The 19,535-nt window shown below is 53.4% G+C and overlaps 4 protein-coding genes across 4 annotated transcripts; 2 read left to right on the top strand and 2 right to left on the bottom strand.

The window, feature by feature from the left end:
* Nucleotides 1-156: 156 nt before the first annotated feature.
* ASPBRDRAFT_38078 (uncharacterized protein) lies at nt 157-9,617 on the bottom strand. The gene is made up of 4 exons (XM_067623866.1): nt 9,203-9,617; nt 9,008-9,152; nt 8,684-8,952; nt 157-8,565 (listed from the first exon to the last, which is right to left on the bottom strand). Exons 1-4 carry the CDS (start codon nt 9,410-9,412, stop codon nt 211-213), a joined length of 8,979 nt encoding a protein of 2,992 aa, XP_067483025.1. The 5' UTR covers nt 9,413-9,617; the 3' UTR covers nt 157-210.
* A 1,297-nt stretch (nt 9,618-10,914) lies between these two features.
* On the top strand, nt 10,915-12,242 carry ASPBRDRAFT_38076 (uncharacterized protein). The gene is made up of 2 exons (XM_067623865.1): nt 10,915-11,629; nt 11,698-12,242. The coding sequence occupies exons 1-2, from the start codon at nt 10,962-10,964 to the stop codon at nt 12,104-12,106; spliced, it is 1,077 nt and encodes a 358-aa protein (XP_067483024.1). The 5' UTR covers nt 10,915-10,961; the 3' UTR covers nt 12,107-12,242.
* A 461-nt stretch (nt 12,243-12,703) lies between these two features.
* Nucleotides 12,704-14,082, top strand: ASPBRDRAFT_38075 (class I SAM-dependent methyltransferase). The gene is made up of 4 exons (XM_067623864.1): nt 12,704-12,925; nt 12,992-13,105; nt 13,174-13,424; nt 13,500-14,082. Exons 1-4 carry the CDS (start codon nt 12,873-12,875, stop codon nt 13,904-13,906), a joined length of 825 nt encoding a protein of 274 aa, XP_067483023.1. The 5' UTR covers nt 12,704-12,872; the 3' UTR covers nt 13,907-14,082.
* A 2,970-nt stretch (nt 14,083-17,052) lies between these two features.
* ASPBRDRAFT_381178 (uncharacterized protein) lies at nt 17,053-18,800 on the bottom strand. Its single transcript, XM_067623877.1, has 4 exons — nt 18,230-18,800; nt 17,751-18,127; nt 17,626-17,690; nt 17,053-17,560 (listed from the first exon to the last, which is right to left on the bottom strand). The coding sequence occupies exons 1-4, from the start codon at nt 18,515-18,517 to the stop codon at nt 17,229-17,231; spliced, it is 1,062 nt and encodes a 353-aa protein (XP_067483022.1). The 5' UTR covers nt 18,518-18,800; the 3' UTR covers nt 17,053-17,228.
* Between the last annotated feature and the right edge of the window lie 735 nt (nt 18,801-19,535).

The following is a 19,535-nucleotide window of genomic DNA, read 5'->3' as shown; positions in this document are numbered from 1 at the left end:
GACAAGAGGGAGCATAACTGGGAAACCGTACCTGTAGACTACTCTCTCATGCCAAATCAATCAGAAGTAACCCAGCTATCACTAGTAAGCAACATGATCGATCACTCAGACCAGAAAAGACAGCCTTCTGAAGATAGATTTACATTCGATATAGAGCACGGGTTAAGGTAATGATATTACTACATAGGTATGTCACCAAACTATATCACATCAAAAATCCCATTGGTCCAGCCAATTGGACATCTGCGCCAGGGACACCGGGCCTAGAGACGCCATGGTCGGACTGGCTGCCCTGGCTCGCTCCAGACTCATTCGAGGACTTGCCTCTGTCGCACCAGCCAGCAGGCGGTAGAAGTCCAACAATTTGATAGCTGGTTTCTCCGCCACTTCTTCAGGTGAAAGGTTCTGCAGACGCTCCAGTTCCTCCACCCAGTCTGTGAGAGACACTAGCTTTACCGGATACCTCTCTTGAATGGCCGGGATCAGAGACTCCCAAGAAACCCCAGTTGGGCTTGTGAGATGGAAGACACTGCTAGTACTAGTAGTAGCAGTCATGGTAGCAGTGGGGGCTCTGCGACTATGGAGTATTTCCAACACGATCGTGGCCAGGGTGTCCACAGCGACCCAGTCGACCAAAAAGCGGCCCAATTCGCTGGGGATCTGGCCCATCGACTTGGAAGTTTTGATGAGCGTGGGAATCCACTCATGTGGATTCCAAATGCCCAGCCGACTATCCGGACCCGCGATCTGGCCCACGCGCAGGATACTTGTTGGCACGCCACATGTCCTCGACGCCTCGAGACAGATCCGCTCACCGACATGCTTAGCTTCCGCGTAGCCTTGTGGCATCACGACATCTGCTGTTTCCATCGGCTCTTCAGGAACCGTATTCCGCTCCTCTGCTGCGCCAGAGGGCTGCCATGCCGTGATCGTATTGACGGAAGAGACGAACACCACGTGGGCATTATACTTGCTTGCTATGCTGAAGTTGATGAGTTCGCGAACACCCTTGATGTGAGGATCCTCAAAGGATGAGACATGGTGATTCCAGTTTACTTTCCAGGCGTTGTGGATGATCATATCCACTGACTCCAGCAATTGGCTGTATGCTGATTCTGCCAGCCCCAACTGACGTTCCCCAAACGACGCCTTCAGGAATTCGACTCGGCTCGTGTCCTCCAGCAGTGATGTATCAAGTCCCTTCTCCCTGAAACTACGACGTTGCCGCGCTGCAGCATCGTCCGATCGGTTCAAACAGTATACCTTGGTGACCTGGGAATCCCGCAGCAAGCCGTGCAAGAGGTAATTGCCCAAGGAACCTGTCGACCCAGTTAGAAGAATAGTCGATCGGTCCGGCACAACATCTCCCATCGACACCCTGGAGGAGCGCACAGGTAGATCCGCCGTGTACTTGCGTACTAGCTCAGCGATTCTATCAGTGCGGGATTGCACTGCGGGTGTCACCGGTGGACAGCTGCTGGTGCTGGTGCTGTTCTGCCGATAGCGACTGCGTTCGGCGGCCATCCTACTGAGTTCGCGCAGGGGCGTGTTGCTCATCAAGTCAAATACGGTGAATGCAGCCCCAATCTCGCGGCTGAACCAGTTGCGCAGATCGACCGACACCATCGAGTCCAGCCCATACATGTGAATGGGCTTGCTTGGCTCCACGTCTGCCGCCGCGATTCCCAGCACCTGGTGCAGCTTTCCCGACAGCCACTCGAGCACCAGTTCGGTAGCTTCAGCAACCGATGCGGACTGTCTCAGCAGCGCGGGGCGGTCCATCGCAGTCGACGCTGCTATCGATGCCGTCTCCTTCGCTGCTTCGCCATGCTGTCGCTGCCGCTGCGCGTCCATCTGGAACAGGTGGCGGAACAACGGCCGGTGGACCGAATGGTGCAAATCCAGACCCTTGGCCAAAGCCACAGACGGCATCTCAATGCCTACGACGACCTGCGCAGTCGACCGGGTGAGCCGTGGCAGAGTAGGATCGCAGTAGTAGTCAAATAGGGCGATCATCTCCTCGAGAGCAATATCCATCAGCATGGCATTGCGCTGGAGCATCGACCGCAGGAAGTCGCTTTCCGCGACCATGCCCTCACTCAGCATCAGGCCCAAGTCAATAGACACGGCTTTGAGCCCCTGCGCGACGCGGTACTGCGCTAGAGAGTCCTTGAACGCATTTCCAGCTGCATAGTTGGACTGGCCGGGCGCACCAAAGAGGCCATTCAGCGAGGAAAGCAGGACGAAGAAATCCAGCTCGCGGGGCAGACACCAATGAAGATTCCACGAGCCGGTCACCTTGGAGCCAATGCTGAGCGACCAATCCTCATGCGTCATGTTCTCCCACATGTTGTCGCGCAAGGCCACTGTCGCCTGGATGCATCCCCGGATCGGCGGCATCGTGCGCGCCAGCTCCGATAGTGCCTGCTCGAGCGACTCCCGCTGGCTGATATCGACTGCGGGCGTTGCTACCTGCACGCCTTGCCCTTCGAGCTCCTGGACCAGTGCTTGTGCTGCTGCTGTACGCGCTCCGGAACGAGATAACAGCACCAGATGCCGTGCCCCGCGACTGGCCATCCACCGCGCCAGGCTGCGTCCCAGTCCCCCGAGACCACCGGCAATCACATACGAGGCATCAGCTGAGAAGCGGGATCGGGGGCGGGTGGCACAGATGACGGGGATGGACTGGCTAGATTCGAGCATTACAACGGCGCCGCCCATCACATTTGCCTGCTGCAATGCCTCCGTCTCGGACCCGGCGGTATAGACCTGCGGCTGTGGCGGCTTGTTGCCCAGATACTCGGCCATTGCCTCCTGGAAGATGTGGTACGCGCGCTGCGGACGCTGCTGCAGGAGCTCGGCCATGTCGATGCGTGTGTAGGAGGTATTTGCGCGGTGGGAAAGGGGCTGCAGCAGCGACTGTTGCTGTTGTTGCTGGCCCCAGCTGATGTCAGCTATGCGGCCCCCAGCGGCGAGGTGCTGCGACATGCGTTCGTCTGTGACTGAGGCGACAATGACATCCACACCGTCCATCACCGCCCTACTTAGGGCTGGCACGAGCTCTGCATCATCAGACACCACCAATACGTCCGTCTCGGCTAGCCCTAGCGTAGAACACAGCTCAGCCTTCTGGCGCTGGCTGGGCACGGTGGCTATCACGCGTGCCCTGCAGCGGATTGCCAGCTCCACGACCATGCGTTGGACGCTGTTACCAACCGAATGGTGCACGAGCACCGTCTCATCCGCCGCCAGCCGTGCCACGAATTCTAGGGCGTAAAAGGCCAGCCATACGGCGGTTGGCACGGCGGCCGCCTGTGCGAGACTCCAGCTTTCGGGAATTGAGACCACTGCACGAGCGGAAATGCGTACCTGCGTCGTAGCCATGGCGTGGCCTACGGCGCACACCCGGGCGCCAGGCAGGAACCCCGTTCGGCTTCCTGCAGCTTGGATGATGCCGGCACACGCGCTGCCCAGTGCCACTGCATCCAGCTGTCCGGCTGCCATTAAGGCATCGCGCGGGCTCAGGCCAAATGCTTGCACAGCAATCAGCACCTCGTCTGCTGCCACCGACTCCCCTTTCTGCTCCGCCATCTCGCGATACTCCAGCTGCTGTAGTCGTCCTGGTGGCCCAACATGCAGAGTTGCAGCAGTGGCAGAGTTGTTCTGATTGCCTAGGGGCCACTGTTCGGTGCGAAGAGGCATGGTCGCCTCGGCTACAATCTTGTCCATGGGGTCATTTGGCATGACACGGGGGATATGGATCACACCGTGCGTGGCAGAGTAGGTGCTCTCCACAGCATCGACCGGATTGCGCATGATCTCGGTGATAAGATGGTGGATGGTTTCACTGGCACGAGCTGGAGAGATGTGGCCATCCAAGGCCAGGGTGACGAACTTGCGAGTGGCATCTTCCGAGGCCAGAGCGCGACCGAATCCCTCAACCAGGCCATGCTGGGGGATTTGATCAGGACTGTCGACTGGCGGCCGTGTGATCCACAGCACGTTCTTGGCCTGCACGAGGACCGCATGCAGATGCGCCCAGTCGTGGACTGATACATCGGCCAACAAGGTCTGCTCCATCTCCAGCAGCACCACCACCATGGCTTCCGCTGGGATGTTCAGTTGTGATGCCTCAGCCATCGAGCAGATCTGCCCGCCAAGTTCGTGTGCCATCTCGCATTGCGACACAATCATTGGATCACGTATCACGATCTGCTGCTGCTGCTGCTGTTGCTCACAGCCAGATCCAACTGCGCTGGAAACCATGACGCTCAGATATTGGCATTCCGGAATGCTCTGCCCGGGGACTTCTACCTCTACGCCCGAGAATCCGTTCTGCCTCAGCCGTTCATCCCATCGGACCGCACTCAGACAAGGACTGTGGGCTGAGCGCTCCTCATGATCTAGCGGACTCCACCAGCCCTTCAGCAACCCAAAGGCAAAGCCAATCTGCAATGAGTCCGGCTCAGTGATCTCAAAGAGCAGAAACTTGCCCCCCGGCTTCAGCAGCCGCCGGACATGCTGCAGCGATTCATCGAGTCGATCTGTCGCATGCAGCACATGCGACGCCAGGACCAAATCATAGCTCCCAGCCTCGAACCCCTGCGCGACGGGGTCTACGGAGATATCACACGTGCGGAAGCGCACCACGGGGCTATATTGCGCGAACCGCTGCTGCGCGTCGGGGAAAAACCCTGGCGAGATGTCCGTATAATCGTACCGTGCACACCGCGCCGGTGCATCGCGAGGACACAGCGTCTGCAACGCCCGTAGCGTCTGACCCCCCGTGCCCGCCCCGACTTCCAACACCCTCAGCCGGGGGTTCTTGAAGCTGAGCAGCTCGAGATACCGCGACGCCGGGTGCGCGTGGTATGCATCCGCCAGCATCTGCTCGTAGTATCGGTGCGACAGCCCGTCGCGGAACAGGAGCTCCAGCGGATCCTCCGTTCCGGACAGCACCGCAATGAGATGCCTTCCCACCGTCATGAAGAACTGTCCTTCGGTGCCACAGCTCTCCTCCACATCCTTTACCAAGCGCGCCCGACTATCTGGATCCTGCGCCAGCTTCTGTGCCGCCGTCCACTCGGGACCACCCTGAAGGCGCTGCTGCTGGTAGTGCATCCAGGCCACGTACCGCTGGAGATAGTCCGGGACGGACACCTCTGGATGCTGTTCCAGATACTCCATCGCCTCCATCATATACCCCAGCGTGGCTACCTGCAACGACCGATGTCTATCCAGCGCATTTGGCACCTCGGCTGGTCGATCGCGACAGACCTCCTCACGCAGCTGCTCGCGATCCAGCATCTCCACGTCAGGCCGCCACACCAGGCTCGTGCACAACTGACGTCGCCGCGACGAGTCGTCTCTCATCTCTGTAGACTTCGTCGCCGCCTCAATGAAGGAAGTTTCCAGCCCTTCAATACAGAGCAGCGGCCGATCCCCATCCACACTCATACCAACCAGATCAGCCCAGGCGCCACGATGCCCCCGCAGCCGACATTTCGCGACGGCCAGGATCTCTCCCTGCTGTAGCAGCGCCGGCCTCCGCAGGTCTATCCAGATGCGGGATGCCCGTACCGGAACCATCGTCGGCAAGGTATGGCGCTGTTCGTGGTTCAGCGCCGGCACGACCAGCTGCGCCAGCCCATCCATAGTACACGGGTGGACGACATACGACGGTGCCTCCTCCTCGGTCATGACCCTTTTCCAACTCTCCACATCAATCTTCGCCACTGCCGTAGCCCCAGGCCCCAGCCGCAGGTGCTTGACATTCTGAAATGCCGGGCCGTAGTGCAGCGAGCTCCCGGTTGACCCATCGTAGATATCCTGCGTCGATGACTGAGAGCATCCATCCTTCACCTGCTGTACCCATTCTTGCACTGATTGTCCGTGGGTAACAGTACTACTGCTGGGATCCAGCACACGCATCTCGTCATCGGAAGTTATCCCCCGAATCCTCCCCTCACAACACTCCACATAACTCCCATTCTCCATGACGAATAACCTGAATCTCGTCCACTCTGATCCCCCCTCGGTCATCAGGGTTACTTGCGTCTCGACCTCCCCTGTCTCCGCGGACACCCGCAAAGCATGGAGGAACCGTGCGTTCTGGATTTCGATACCCGTTGCTGCTGTAGTCAAGCTAAGCTGACAAAACCCCTCCACAGCCATCAGCAACATCCCAGTCCCCGGACAGAGAATCTGCCCGTCCAGGGTATGATCGCGAAGCCAAGGAACCTCGCGTAGCCGGATGATATTCCGCCATTGGGCGATCTGCGGGTTCCAGTCTAGGCTGCGGGTGCCGAGGAGGTCGTGCCGGCGGTGGGTGCGGAAGCGGAAGTTCTGGCCCAGACGGCTTTCTTTCCAGTGGATTTGGGTGTGGTTGAATGGGTAGCTGGGGAGATGCCGGTGAAAGGGGAGTATGGGTTGTCGTCGTGGTTTGGATTGGGGAGACAGGTTGTTGGCGAGGAGGAGGTTGGGCGTGAAGCCTGCGCTGAAGAGGTGGCCGGTTGTTTGGAGGAGGGTGATTGGCGCGGGATGTTTGCGGTCGAGGAGGGAGAGGTAGGTAGTAGTCTTGGTGGTGGTGTTGAATTTGGAGGATGGTGATACGCGGATGGTGTCGGTGATAGGGCCTTGGAGGGCACGGTGCGGGCCGATTTCGAGGAGGTGGGTGATGGGAGAGGAGGATGATTCTGTGGACAGAAGATGCGAGAGGGCGCCGCAGAATTCCACTGGTGAAGTCAGGTTCTGCACCCAGTAGTCTGCGCTGGCTAGGGCTTTAGGAGTGACGAGGGCTTGGGTTACGGAGGAGATCATCGGGGTGGTGGTGATACATTGTGGGTTTGCTTGGGGATTTGCCTTCGGGATCGGGGGAGAGAGGTCACCCATTGCTTCGCGGTATTCAGTGGCAATGGCGTTCATGGCGGGCGAGTGGTAGGCCATAGGGACGCGCAACATGGGGGCGAATATGGAGTCCTGCTCGAGCCATTGTTGGAGAGTGTGCAGCTGCGTGATGGACCCGGTGAGGGTGATGCTGGTTGGGCTGTTCACGCAGCCCACGGTGACTGCGGGGGGCTGGTCCAGACGCGCCAGGTAGGGCTGGATGTCTGAAACAGAGGTGCCAACGGCCATCATGGAGAGATCAGTCCGTTGGCTTGCCAGCTGCGAGGATAAACGGCCCCGGTGATAGGCGATCTTGACGGCCGTGGCGCGCGACAAGGCGCCGGCTGCGTAGGCTGCGGCGATCTCACCGGACGAGTGACCCATAACGACGGCCGGCTGGACGCCCCAGCTCTGAAGCAGATCGACCAGAGCAATCTGCAGGCATGTGGTTGCGGGCTGGCTGTACTCGGGCTGATCGATGGGGAGCTCGCTGTCGCCCTCGAACACGCTGCGCAGGGACCACGAGCAGCCGAGGGCATGGAGGTCCGCATCCAAGAGGTCGACTGTCTGCCGGAAGACTGGGTGCGCCGAGATCAGGCCCTTGCCCATTCCCAGGTACTGTGCGCCCTGTCCTGTGAACACGAAGGCTAGTTGCACTCCATCGCGTGCTCGCACGGGCTTTACGGGCTCCAGTTGCTGTCCACCTCCGGCGACTGTAAATCCTCTCCACGCGAACCTGCTCCGGCGGGAAATCAAGGTATAAGCCAAGTCTGACAGCTCAGTTGGAGGCCACTGGCGGATGGTGTCGTGATACGCCGCAGTGAGCTTCTCCGCGGCAGTTTGGTCCGCAGCGGACCAGACAAGCAGCTTGGCGGTCGTCTCGGATGTTGACAGAGCAGCTGGTACTGGCAGCGTGGGACTCGGTGTATAGCATGGGTGTGTTTGGTGATATCCGGTGAGCCCATGCTGTTCCAGATAATGGTAGGCATCATCCAGGACAACTGTGGCGTTGGTACCGCCGAACCCGAACGAGTTGACGCAGGCACGCCGCAGGCCGGTCGTAGGCCAGGGGATGGCTTTCTTGGGGAACGCCAAACACAGCTGGTTGGCATCAATCCGGGGGTTCAGTGTGCGGAATCCGGCAATCGGGGGAATAAGGCCATGCTCCAGAACCAGGATGGTCTTGATCAGACCGGCCAACCCGCTGGCACCCTCCAGATGACCGATGTTGGCCTTGACCGCACCGATATACAGCGGGTCCTCGACAGACCGGCAGTGACGGAAGGCCTGGCCGATGGCATTGGCCTCGATGGGGTCTCCGACAGGGGTTCCGGTGCCGTGGGCCTCGAAGAAGCGCGTCGGGCCCATGTCCAGTCCTGCCTGGTCGTAGGTCTGCTTGATTAGATTGAGTTGGGACAGCCCGTTGGGCTGCGTGATGCCCGGCGTGCGACCGTCCTGGTTGGCGCCGGTGTTGCGAATCACGGCGCGGATGCAGTCGCCATCACGCAGGGCATCTGATAGTCGTTTCACGACGACCATGCCGATTCCTTCCCCACGCGCGTAGCCGTTGGCCTGCTGGTCGAAGCTCCAGCTTCGGCTGTCGGGTGAGAGGAAGTTGAATGAAGACATCATCTTCATGAAATTCGGGTGGAAAACGATGTTGGCTCCCCCTACGAGTGCCTACGAGATTTGCTCAGAGCGTGTTAGCTATTGTTCACGGATGTGCTCGTCATAGATGCCTCTTACAGGCATAATTGGATGGGAGGGCCAATCTACACATAAAGGGCTAGATGCATACCATGGAAGAATTTCCCGCAACCAGATCTTGCGCCGCGAGGTGCAAGGCGACCAAGCTGCTGGAGCAGGCTGAATCGAGATTCATCGAGACACCTTTCAAGTTGAAGAACCAGCTCACCCGATGAGCGAGCATGGAGGGGGCGATTCCCATGGCAGCATGGGGGGCCTCGAGCTCAAAGTCTTCCTGTAGGACACTTTGGTAGTCATTGGTAAAACACCCCGTGTATACGGCCGTGTTGGTGCCAGAGCACTTTTCAATTGGAATCCCAGCTGTACAAACCCGTCAGCAAATCGAAAGTGGCTTCGTGAAGGAGAGGATAAGTACCATCTTCCAAAGCGTGGTATGTTGTTTCTAACATGCGTCGATGCTGTGGATCCATACAGGCAGCCTCTCCGGGGGTAATGGAGAAGAAGGGAGCGTCGAATGCTCCAAGGTCTTCGCGGATAAAGTTTCCTCCTCGAACAGATAGCTAAGATCATCAGCTGTGAGAAGTACAGAGGTTTCATTGAGGGGGCATACATTACTAGGCCGGTCCTTCGACGGGTGGTAGAATGCCTCGATGTTCATCCGATCCTTGGGAAAATCCGTGCTGGCGGATCTTCCCTGGCAGATCATCTCCCAGAAGCGTTCACTGGATGTCGCGTCCTGGGGAAATTCAAAGGCAAAGCCGACAATGGCCAAGGGAACTGGCCCGCTATCACGCGGGCCGTGAGACGGTTCGCTGAGCATGATCGGGATTGTGTATGAATGGGATTGTTTGACAAATGAAAGAGATCTTTCTTGTTTCAACTCGATACTTGATCAACGAAATCCTGATACTCCACTCGGATTCCAGTCTTTGCCTTATATCTACTTACAGACAGTGTCGACTAACTGGCAAGGTTCGACTTCCATATCAACGCGGTATAGGGTCTACACAGCCATTGAATTTTCACCCTCTTGATTAGGAGTCAAGGAGATTTGACACAATACTGTAGTCAGCCAGGTGGGATTATTTATTCCAGACGTACTGTAAGAACGCTGCGGCGCTGCACCAACTGGTTTCAGGCCGGGCATGCTCGTTGACCGCGCCATGATTATCCCATTGCGTTCCCATGATAGGCCGAAGCACAGGGCTGGCTGCAACCTCATTAATCCTCTGCCGCCGAATTGGCCCCAAACCCGCATTCCTGGGACCTGTCCGGAGAGGGCGGTGCCCAGAATGTACACACATGCCGCTTATCCAGTAACATATCGAAGAGGCTTGGCTTGTCGATGTCCCCTTAGGAGAGTGCAGATGATTCGCATACCCGCTGCGACTGGCCGAGTGAGGCTAGAAGCACTTCCATGGCGAGTAATGATTGATCGGCGACAATTACGTGATTGTTGATCAACATGGACAGAACAGAGGGGATGATGATGTCTCGTGTCGGCTGTGCCACTATTCGTGTATTAACTAAGAGCAGACTCTCCAAGCCTCTGACCCGGAGCTTAATGATCCCGGAAAAGAGTACATGATACGGGCTTGCACACAGGGGGCTTACTTGGGGCAAGGGGTATGGGGTTCTACAATGGACTTATGGGGAGCTTCTGAGTCAGGTCCACCCTTAACTACCTAAATAACTAAGGCTGAGGCTTAATTATTTACTCACATTAGGGCGGCGTAATAAGACGATGGTATTACCAACGTGTTTCAAGGCGTCCAACAGTAAGCGATTCGCTGTGCGACACACGCAGGCAGACGCCTTTCCCTTCTCCCACCGCCGAAGGCTGTTACTTTGACAGTGAAACGACTGGCTAGGAGAATAACAGATAATGATAATAATAATAATAATAATAATAATAAAAATAAAAAGCTCTCTTCTTATACTAGACTACCTCTAAGCTAACCCCATAACTGCATTGACTAGTGAATGCCGTTCTCCTCATACTTCTAGCGTAACGGCTTCTATCGCAAGGCATGCTGATAAGGCATGGATACTCCTTCTAATTCCGACTGGTCTTGCTTGCTGACTGCAGCGGTATGCATCGATATGCATCTGCGACTTGGAATTAGGGGCCACCCCTACCATCGGCCGGTAGTGGAGGGGAGCGAGGGGGATGGGGGGAGGGTTGGCTTATCCTGCACCTGTCACAGCCTCAGAACCTCCCTTTCTTCTGGGGAAGACAGGTTCAAAAGCCGTGATGAGAGAGATCCCGGTTCCTCGATATTCTCTCTTCTCCCCTCTATCTCCAAGCAACGCTTTCTCTGCGGGTCTCCCCTCACCACCAATTTTCTCTCCGTCTCTCTGCTTTCATCATGTACATTCGACGCGAAGACGATAACCCCACTGCGTCCAAGCAGCCGTTGCTGTATGGAGTCATGATTTTGTTCATGATATTGTCGACCATTGCAATCGTTCTACGCTTTCTCTCGCGACGGATCGGTCGAATCCGCTGGAGCCGCGATGATGCACTCATCATCTCCGCATGGGTGGCCACCATGGCCTTTTACGTGATCATGCTGGTCGACGTCCGCTACGGAGGCACCGGATTGCATGTCGCGTACATCATGGAGACGGACCCGACCCAGTCCCTCGTCTTCTCCAAACTCATCATCGCGGTTTCAATCGTCTGGTGTGTCTCGACCGCCCTCTCCAAGCTGACCATCCTCAGCCTCTACATGACCCTTTTTGGCATCCACAAGTCCGCGCGCTATGCCTGCTACGTCACTGGGGCCATCGTTATTGGCTATTCCGTCGGAGGGTTTTCCGCGTGCTTTGCCGTCTGTCGACCGCTCAAGGCCCTCTGGGACCCCAGCGTCCACGGCACCTGTTTCGATCTCAACATGCTCCTCCGCTGGATCCGGCTTCCCAACATCTTGTCGGATATTTTCATCATGATCATCCCGATTCCGTATGTCCTGAAGCTACAAGTCACGGGACGGGTTCGGATCGGTCTGTTCGTGACCTTCCTGTGTGGCAGTGTGTGAGTTGGACCACCCCACCTCCTTCTTGTTATCCAGGTTTGCTAACGGGAGAGACCTTGCGCTGTAGGGGCTTTATATTCGGTGTCATTTGTTGGAGCGAGTACCTCAAGACAGACGCGGTGGCCGACAAGACGTGGTCGGCCATCTACATCTTCGTCTGGAGTGTGGTCGAGGCGGGCATGTATTTCATCGCCACTTGCTTCCTGGCCTACCAACCGCTGGTAAACCGCATATGGTCTCGGCTGAGCTCGAGGGTGGCTGCCAGCAAGAATGGGAAGTCAGTCAGCCAGCCGGAGAACACCAGTAACCGCAGTAATACGCGTTATGCCTTCAGTCGTTCCCCGACCCGGTACGCGGAGATCACCAAAGAACAGAGCTTCTCGGTCTCTGTGGGGGACCCGGAGGACAGCATTGGATTGGTGCCGGTGACACACACCCTGCCGGAACCGCAAGTTGGATCCCGTTTGCCCCGTTAGTGGACCTATTGGAGGGAAGGAAAGGTAGTACAGGTGGTTTCATTGACATGTAGTTAGTGACTTATGTAGCCTCGCCGTATACCGCATTGCATCATTCCTCATTTAGTTAAGGTCGCGCGTCCTTTTTTACTACGCACTGTCTATCACAAAGTAGACTAGTAGTTGCGCAACTAATTCACCAGGAGTTAAGACTTGCTATGTAAACTCCACAAATGATAAGCGGGCCCCGCAGACAGATTTCCATCCGGGCACAGGCATCCTCGGAAGGACAAAGAAGCACGGTGGCAGGCGCGGGAAAAAAAAGTAAGATTCAGGGCTCCTTGGCCCCCTTCGATAGTGGAGATTCCTGTCCGGTGCAACCGTGCAGGCAACCGCCCCATGTAGGTCAGACGTGAACCTTGCATTAGGCTGAGCATTTCTATTCGTCTTACGCGCTCAGCTTAGTACGGGTATTGTAACGGTTCTTACATGGTATACTTCTCTCTGATTGGGACTGTTGCGACCTTCCACGCAACAACTACGCAAAGCAGGGCGGACGGGGCTGAGATGCAGCTGGCTCCAGTCAGATATAGACAACAAAGAGAAATTGGAATGCATTGAGGGAAAGATCATTATAAATGCTCCTTCCTTCCTCATATTCCTCCTCAACTATCTCTCTAAGTCGGTTTCAACTTCATCGCTCTCTCTCTCTCTCTCATACTTATCTCTCTATCTCCAGTCCCATAATCACTCCACTCATCAACCCCCCTTTTAATAGACCGTCAAAATGTCGGAGAAACCTAACTATGTTCTTGCCCGGGATTACCTCGATAACAATCGGTAAGTTTCCCATATGTTATTGCTATAGGCGCAACAAATAGATAATAATGGTCGGGAACCATCCAGATTGAATCTCCATCACTACCTCATCACCGAGTTGTTCGGATACCACATCCATCCGGACATTCCTATCAAGGACAACAACAATCTCCGCATTGCCGATGTGGGCACGGGAACTGGGTATGTATAATCTCTCTCTGTCTCATGGGCTCCTTGTAATCAGATATACTAATATGGCCATCAAATAGGGTCTGGATAACAGACCTAGCCCGCCGACTGCCCGCATCAGTGCAATTGGATGCCTTGGATATTTCATTCGATTCTGCTCCTCCAGCGGAATGGCTTCCGTCGAATGTGAAAACCTTCAAGTGGGATGTCAAGCAGGACGTCCCCGAGGAGCTCGTGGGCGTCTACGATGTCGTCCATATCCGGCTTTTCATCTTTGTCCTTTTGGACGCCGAGGTCCAGTCCGTCCTTGAACGGATCCTGAAACTTCTCAGTAAGCTATCGCCCTCCATCCCATGTCCAACTCGCCTTGTCTATTTTAGATACCAAGCTAAACTGCCCCCATCAGAACCGGGCGGCTACATCCAGTGGACCGAAGTCGACATGGGATCCACTAGAACGGAGAGCACCCACCCAGCCAACAGCACCGAGGCCCTGACAAAGATGATTCGCCTCTCGGAGGGTCAGGATGAACGACTGCGTCCTCGATGGGTGCCAAACCTCGCGTCAAAGATGGCCACCGCCGGATACGAGAATGTCAAGGAGGATGCCCGCGATGCGCCTCCCCATCTAGCGCTGGCGCTGCATGATTGCAATATCATGATTCATGAGACTTTTGCCCGGAAATTCAAGAACCCGCAGACAGCACAAGTGTTGAACGAGTTGATCCCAGAGGTGGAGAAAGAGACCAAAGAGGGTTCGTGCTTGGCGCACACGAGATATACTGTTGTGGGGAGGAAGCCGCTCACGCAGTAGATTGATCATTTTGAAAGAGTCCCAGAGCCAAGGCATTCATCGCACGGTGTAAGGGTAGACTCTTGGATAGATCCTTGAATTCAGTTTACCAGGACTAATCTGTCTTTTATTTTTTCACCTTCCTGGTCTCCAAGTGACAGGTACAATGTCGTAGTCCAAGCCAAGGCCAGACAAGTTTCTTGACACAGGCCTTGCGTATTAGTTGAGTTATATACCATTTGTTATCTTCACTTACTTGTTATCATTATCCTTATCATACTTTTGTGAGAAATACCCTCCGTTAGGATCAGTCTTTCAGAACCATAGGGTTGTATCAGCAAGATAGGTAACATATTCGAGAGACGAGCAGCAACAACGCATGGGCTGTAACAAAAACCAACACAGTCAGACTAGTTAAGTATTTGCTTTTTGCCGTTGAACATTCTTTATGGCCTGTGCCAATTGGGTAGCATGGTATATCACCCGACGTCAATACAAGGGCGTTACCGCGCCTCGTAAATTTCTTAAATTATGACTTCTTACAGCGCCAACCTTCCTGATCCTGTCCATAGACTAGTGCTTATCACTTCTAGGCCCCCGTCGACGCCAAAGACAATGAAACCCCCTCACTCTTTATGACTCGCATTAAACATTCCTTAAACTATTTTTGGATGACTCGGGTCATATGGTACAAAAATGAGCCAATCAATATTTTTTCTCATGGATTATATGGGAGAGCACACCATAATGTATCAGTACGGTTGCACTATGTGTTATGGGTATGCTGTCAAGATATGCCTGAACTAGTAAAATCATATTTTCCAGGGGGGACGCTATGTATCACTACACGGTTACACCAGCCAGGCTGCCTCGCCGCTTACTTTAGTTAGTAGTTAAGTAAGGAGGCTTACTTCTAAAACCAACAGAATTGTCACCGCCTGCCGATTTATATTAGTTGATACCTGAGGTAACGATCATATATATATATACTTACAAGACTGTTTCCAGCTAGACCAAAAGAAATATATCCCGTCGGGTAGTAATGTAGGTACCGACATCTGTCAGATCGTTTATATTGAACGAAAGAACCGAGGGTCGTATATTCCTATGCTCACCATGATGATTGGTAAACTTTCTATGCTTGCTCTGTCTTATTTCACTGCGACTTCGTTCTACGGCTAGCAATTGTAGCCCGGTTTGATCTGACTGGCATAAATAGCGAACTTGTCGCGGGGCCTACCGAGAACTCGTTTTTGGTAGACATCAAGATACAGACAAACTCGCTAGGAACCCCGCTTCACCTCGCAGCCTCGCATCATAGGGCCGTTGAGATGCTTTTGACTGCTCGGGGCTGATGTCGATCCGAAAGATATTCAGCGGCAACCTCCTCCCCTGTATAAGGCTGTCCGCGCTGGAAACCTCGAAACTGTCCGCCTCTTGATCGCCCAGAGAAGCCAGCCTGAGTGTCACCGATAGGTGAGGGTCGTTGTCCTTACCTACGAAGCGATCTTGAGATGAAATATACCGGTGCTAATGCTAAATAATGGAGCCTCTATCGGCTATCAGAAACAGGATCTGTGGGCCCCAGTATATAGGTCCCCTACCAGACAGCAGGTTACTGGGCCGCCATCGGCCAAGTCAGGGCTTCTCGCAGGGTTTCTCGTACTGTCTCTCGTAGAACTTTCCGTAGTGCTTCTCGCCGAGTAAGTTTAAGGCGGAGTATGCGAGATATCATGACGAGTGAGGCATAGCTGGCAATTCATTTTATCCTCATAATTGAAATAATCTGCTTAATGGAGCATTCCTGGTCGGTTGAGTGTTTCTACACCTTCTAGTATCATGTCTACGTATTTTTTTGTAGTAAAGTAGTAAATATCCAGTACATATGACCACAGGGTGTGCAAAATAGGGCTTCCTATCTGCTCAGTCATCCTCAAGCCCCATGCCGGGAGAGTAGCAGTAAACTTCTTCTATTATCGGTTAGTATGTATTTTAGTTTCTTATGATTTATTATCAAAACCAAGGAGTAAACAAAAGACAAGATTGTAGAAAATGAACAAGAAAATAGAATAATAGTTTATAGGCAACCAATCAGCTAGTGATAAATAATACGAATTCATCAACGATGATACCTTTTCATATCTTCTTATTATTGTACAACTTCAATCCACCTTTACTATTTCAGATGGATTTAACTGCGGCAACAACCTCTCTATATTACAGCATGCATTGTTTTATGAGCTTCATATACTTACTGGGCATCTACTGCATATCCACGAAAAATCCAATATCATGCAGGCCCAATTTCTCTACTTCAGATAGTGAGGTACCTGCATAGCTAGCATTTGACTTTAGCGGACTCGCTCAAATATAAGAATGTGAAGAGGATTAAATAGAATATAGTGGTCCTTAGTAAAGCCAGTAATTGCTGAAACTAGGAAGCCCGAAGCGTCTAATATAGGCTGTTGGACTTAATTCGGCTGACAGGTATAACTACTATAGGCTTCTTATTTCGGAATGGCAAATTGAGTACTTTGCTTGCAGTGAACTCGAGCTTGAGAATCATACCATCTTTCGACTATCTTACTAAAGTGCGTAGTATATACCGATACTAAACAAAGCACAAAGTACTGAGGGTGGTATGGAAGAGTCGGCAGGAGTCGGAGCCGGAGCCATAGCGGGGCCCAACTGGAGTGATAGCATTGGTGGTAGCACTGATGAGATGTGATAAGGTCAAGATGTGATTCAGCCTGCATTGGTAGTTGATCTCATTCCAGGATTAGTACTAGGTCGCTGGGTAGAATCTTTCCAATGTTAGAGGGGGTATCCTTAAATGGATCATACGTAAATGCTACTGCTGATCGGCAGTGCAGGCTCTTTGTTCCCTTTCCGCTAGACTCAGTACTAATGCATTACCCCTCTCTAACCCGCCAGCCACCAAGACTAGTATTTAGTAGCTCTATCCCGAAGCAGTCCAGTCAATCAGAATAATATCACCGGTTGAGACCGTCGACCACTTTTCGTGAGGGCGTAATAGGCCTGTCTCCGAGTCTAGGGTTGTGAATATCGTAAGACTGCTAGTAGCTTGACAGGGAACTCCCAGATCTGCACATGGTCTCACATTAGATAATGAAGAGACTAGCAAGCTTGCGAAATGATTTAGCGTGCTTGAATCTAATAGGCAGGGTAATGTGGCACTTGAAATGTTGGTCATTCCTTTGTCAACTTTGCTAGCTTAAGAAGATCACAACTGGCTGCTGTCTGCCTTCCCCAAGCATATGACGTAAATCCATGCACACCGTGAGAAGAACACAACATTGTAACATAATCAGTTCGTGGGCTTCTAATGCCGCTGCAATTTCGTGTAGACTTGAACCTGGGCCACATCACCCCAATAATTGTTAGCCTTTTTGGGGCTTGCCGCTTCCATGTCGGTGTAGAGGTCCTGTCTGGAACCGACTGCGTGGTATTGAACTGATCCAAGAGAACCAAAGCCGGCCTTCCAACGGTGAAAGGGGTGGAGGCGTGTAATGCCACTCCAGCCTGTCCTTGCCCCGTTGGTGGATCGAGATTCTCGAATGTGCTGGACCAAGCTCGGAAGCATGGGGAGGCAAGCACAAATAATGCTCATGTTTGTTTCGACGGTGGTCCAAATGCCGGGGACGGTGAAGGTGTCTTTTAGAGCAGGGGGGGTGTGGTTAGTGAGGATGGTCTACCAAAGAACAAGGGGGAGCATGTACATGTCAGATCAGTTACATCAACCGTGGCCATATACACCAGCCGTACAATACTGGTCACGCAGACGCTGGAAGAAGAGTTGCCGTCAGTATGGGGCAAAAGGTTATTCAGTCGAAGGGAGACTCACAAGCCACCCAAACTGAAGACCAGAGAAAGCAAGATTCGACGCTGGCATGTCTGATTCAATCGCCAGACCACTGGTTGTGGCAAGACTAGAATAGTTACATCAAGAAGAATGTTGATTGCACCCATAGCAATCCAAAATCTCTTGTTATGGATAGTCGTGCTGGGCTCCCAGAATTTCCACTGTGCATCTACCGGGTCTGAGGAGAAAATGAGTCCGAAGACTGCAGCTATACAGGCCCCTACGGTGAGGCCAGTGACCACCCAGTTGCAGAACAGGAAAGTCTTGTTAATCGAGAAAATGCGCCGATAGAACAGCAAAATCGAGATTTTGGTCAATCCCACACTGACGTTGTAGATTACCATATCGGCTAGTGTGATCTGAGCCGAAGATATTCCAATATTAGCTGATGGTGTGTTCCGCAATATACAAATTTAGGTGACAGAGATGGATAATCCCTCTTCCCTGCGACATGTACGTACCTGGAAGTATCGTTCTAGCACAAAAGGATCCTTGTACTGACTGACGTGGATGCCCGCATGCCCCACGGTTGTGATGAGGACAGTGGTGCATAGGAGCCCATAGGCGAAGATCAGAGAAAGAAGGCAGAACCAGTCATCCAACTTGATGGAAAGTGTAAGGGAGCGCGAGATGAAACGCAGAGCCACCAAGCATGTCGACAGTAAGGTCATCACCCCCGTCACTGAGACAAAGGTAACAATGAGATGAGCAGAATGGTTAGAAAGTCCAGTCGCATCTTGAGATGCCATTGTAAACTAAACACTCGCAGATGAGGAATAATCGGTTGAGGGTAAAAGTGACAGACAAGGCTGAGGAAAATCCTCAATGCTGAGCTGGGTCGTCACGTATCCTGGTCTTAAATCTTTTCAAGACAGCTGCAGACAGATACCAGATCCCGATGATTGGATAGAGAAGAGTCAACTAAGATTGCGACGTAGTTTAGCCATGCAGCTAGGCGGTGATTTCCCCGAGACAGAATGTTAGGATCAATAAGGCGAGAGGACTGCTGTTTACCGACGAGCTGATCAACCCCCGCCCAGAACAAGAAGAACCGCCCCGCATGATGCACCAACTTCATCCGAACATTCAGAGTACACACAAACGAAGTGTGTTCCTCGTTTCAGCCAATATATATGTGATCCTCAGGACTGCGGCAATGCACGATAGGGACATTCGACCTGTGAAGTAAAAGAAGCCCCTTCTGGCGTTCCTCCAGCGGGATCTGACGCAAAGGAGAATGGCACAGCCAAAGACTTAGTGACGAGTGGCCAATTCGTTCATAGTCTTGGAACGTGGATCGTGGCAAGCGCTGCACCTAGCGAGGACTCCATCGCCTTAGGGCAGCTGCGCTAATCCTTGACGACCTGTAGCAATCTCTGCGGGGAGTCTTCGCAAAAGGAGTAGCAGGCCTGATTGTGACGAATTCCCTGATGAAGTCGGAATATGTGGGCCAGGAGTAGGCACCATCGATAAGTTGAACTCGGTAGAACAGACAGACTGGTGAAATCGAGCGGGGTTGAGGACTGAGCATGGTAGTATTGCTGCAACGTACTTCTTTGGGACTTTGAAGTTCCCTTGGGAGGCTGGGACAGTAGTAGTTTGGCTAATAGTTCACGGAAGTAGCCCTAAACCCAAGCGGGTGATACCTACTGGTGGAACGCAGCATAATAGCAAAGGCCTAGTCTAACTACCATGAGAATGGGCGCGGGATATTTCGCTTGAGTGACCTTGTAGCGTCACCTAACGGTCTGCAAGCTAATGCGAAGC

Source organism: Aspergillus brasiliensis, assembly GCF_001889945.1.
Source record: "Aspergillus brasiliensis CBS 101740 unplaced genomic scaffold ASPBRscaffold_2, whole genome shotgun sequence".
NCBI classification, from domain to species: Eukaryota; Fungi; Ascomycota; class Eurotiomycetes; order Eurotiales; family Aspergillaceae; genus Aspergillus; species Aspergillus brasiliensis.
Note: the sequence above shows the minus strand (reverse complement) of the source record. Positions and strands in the feature narration are given on the sequence as shown.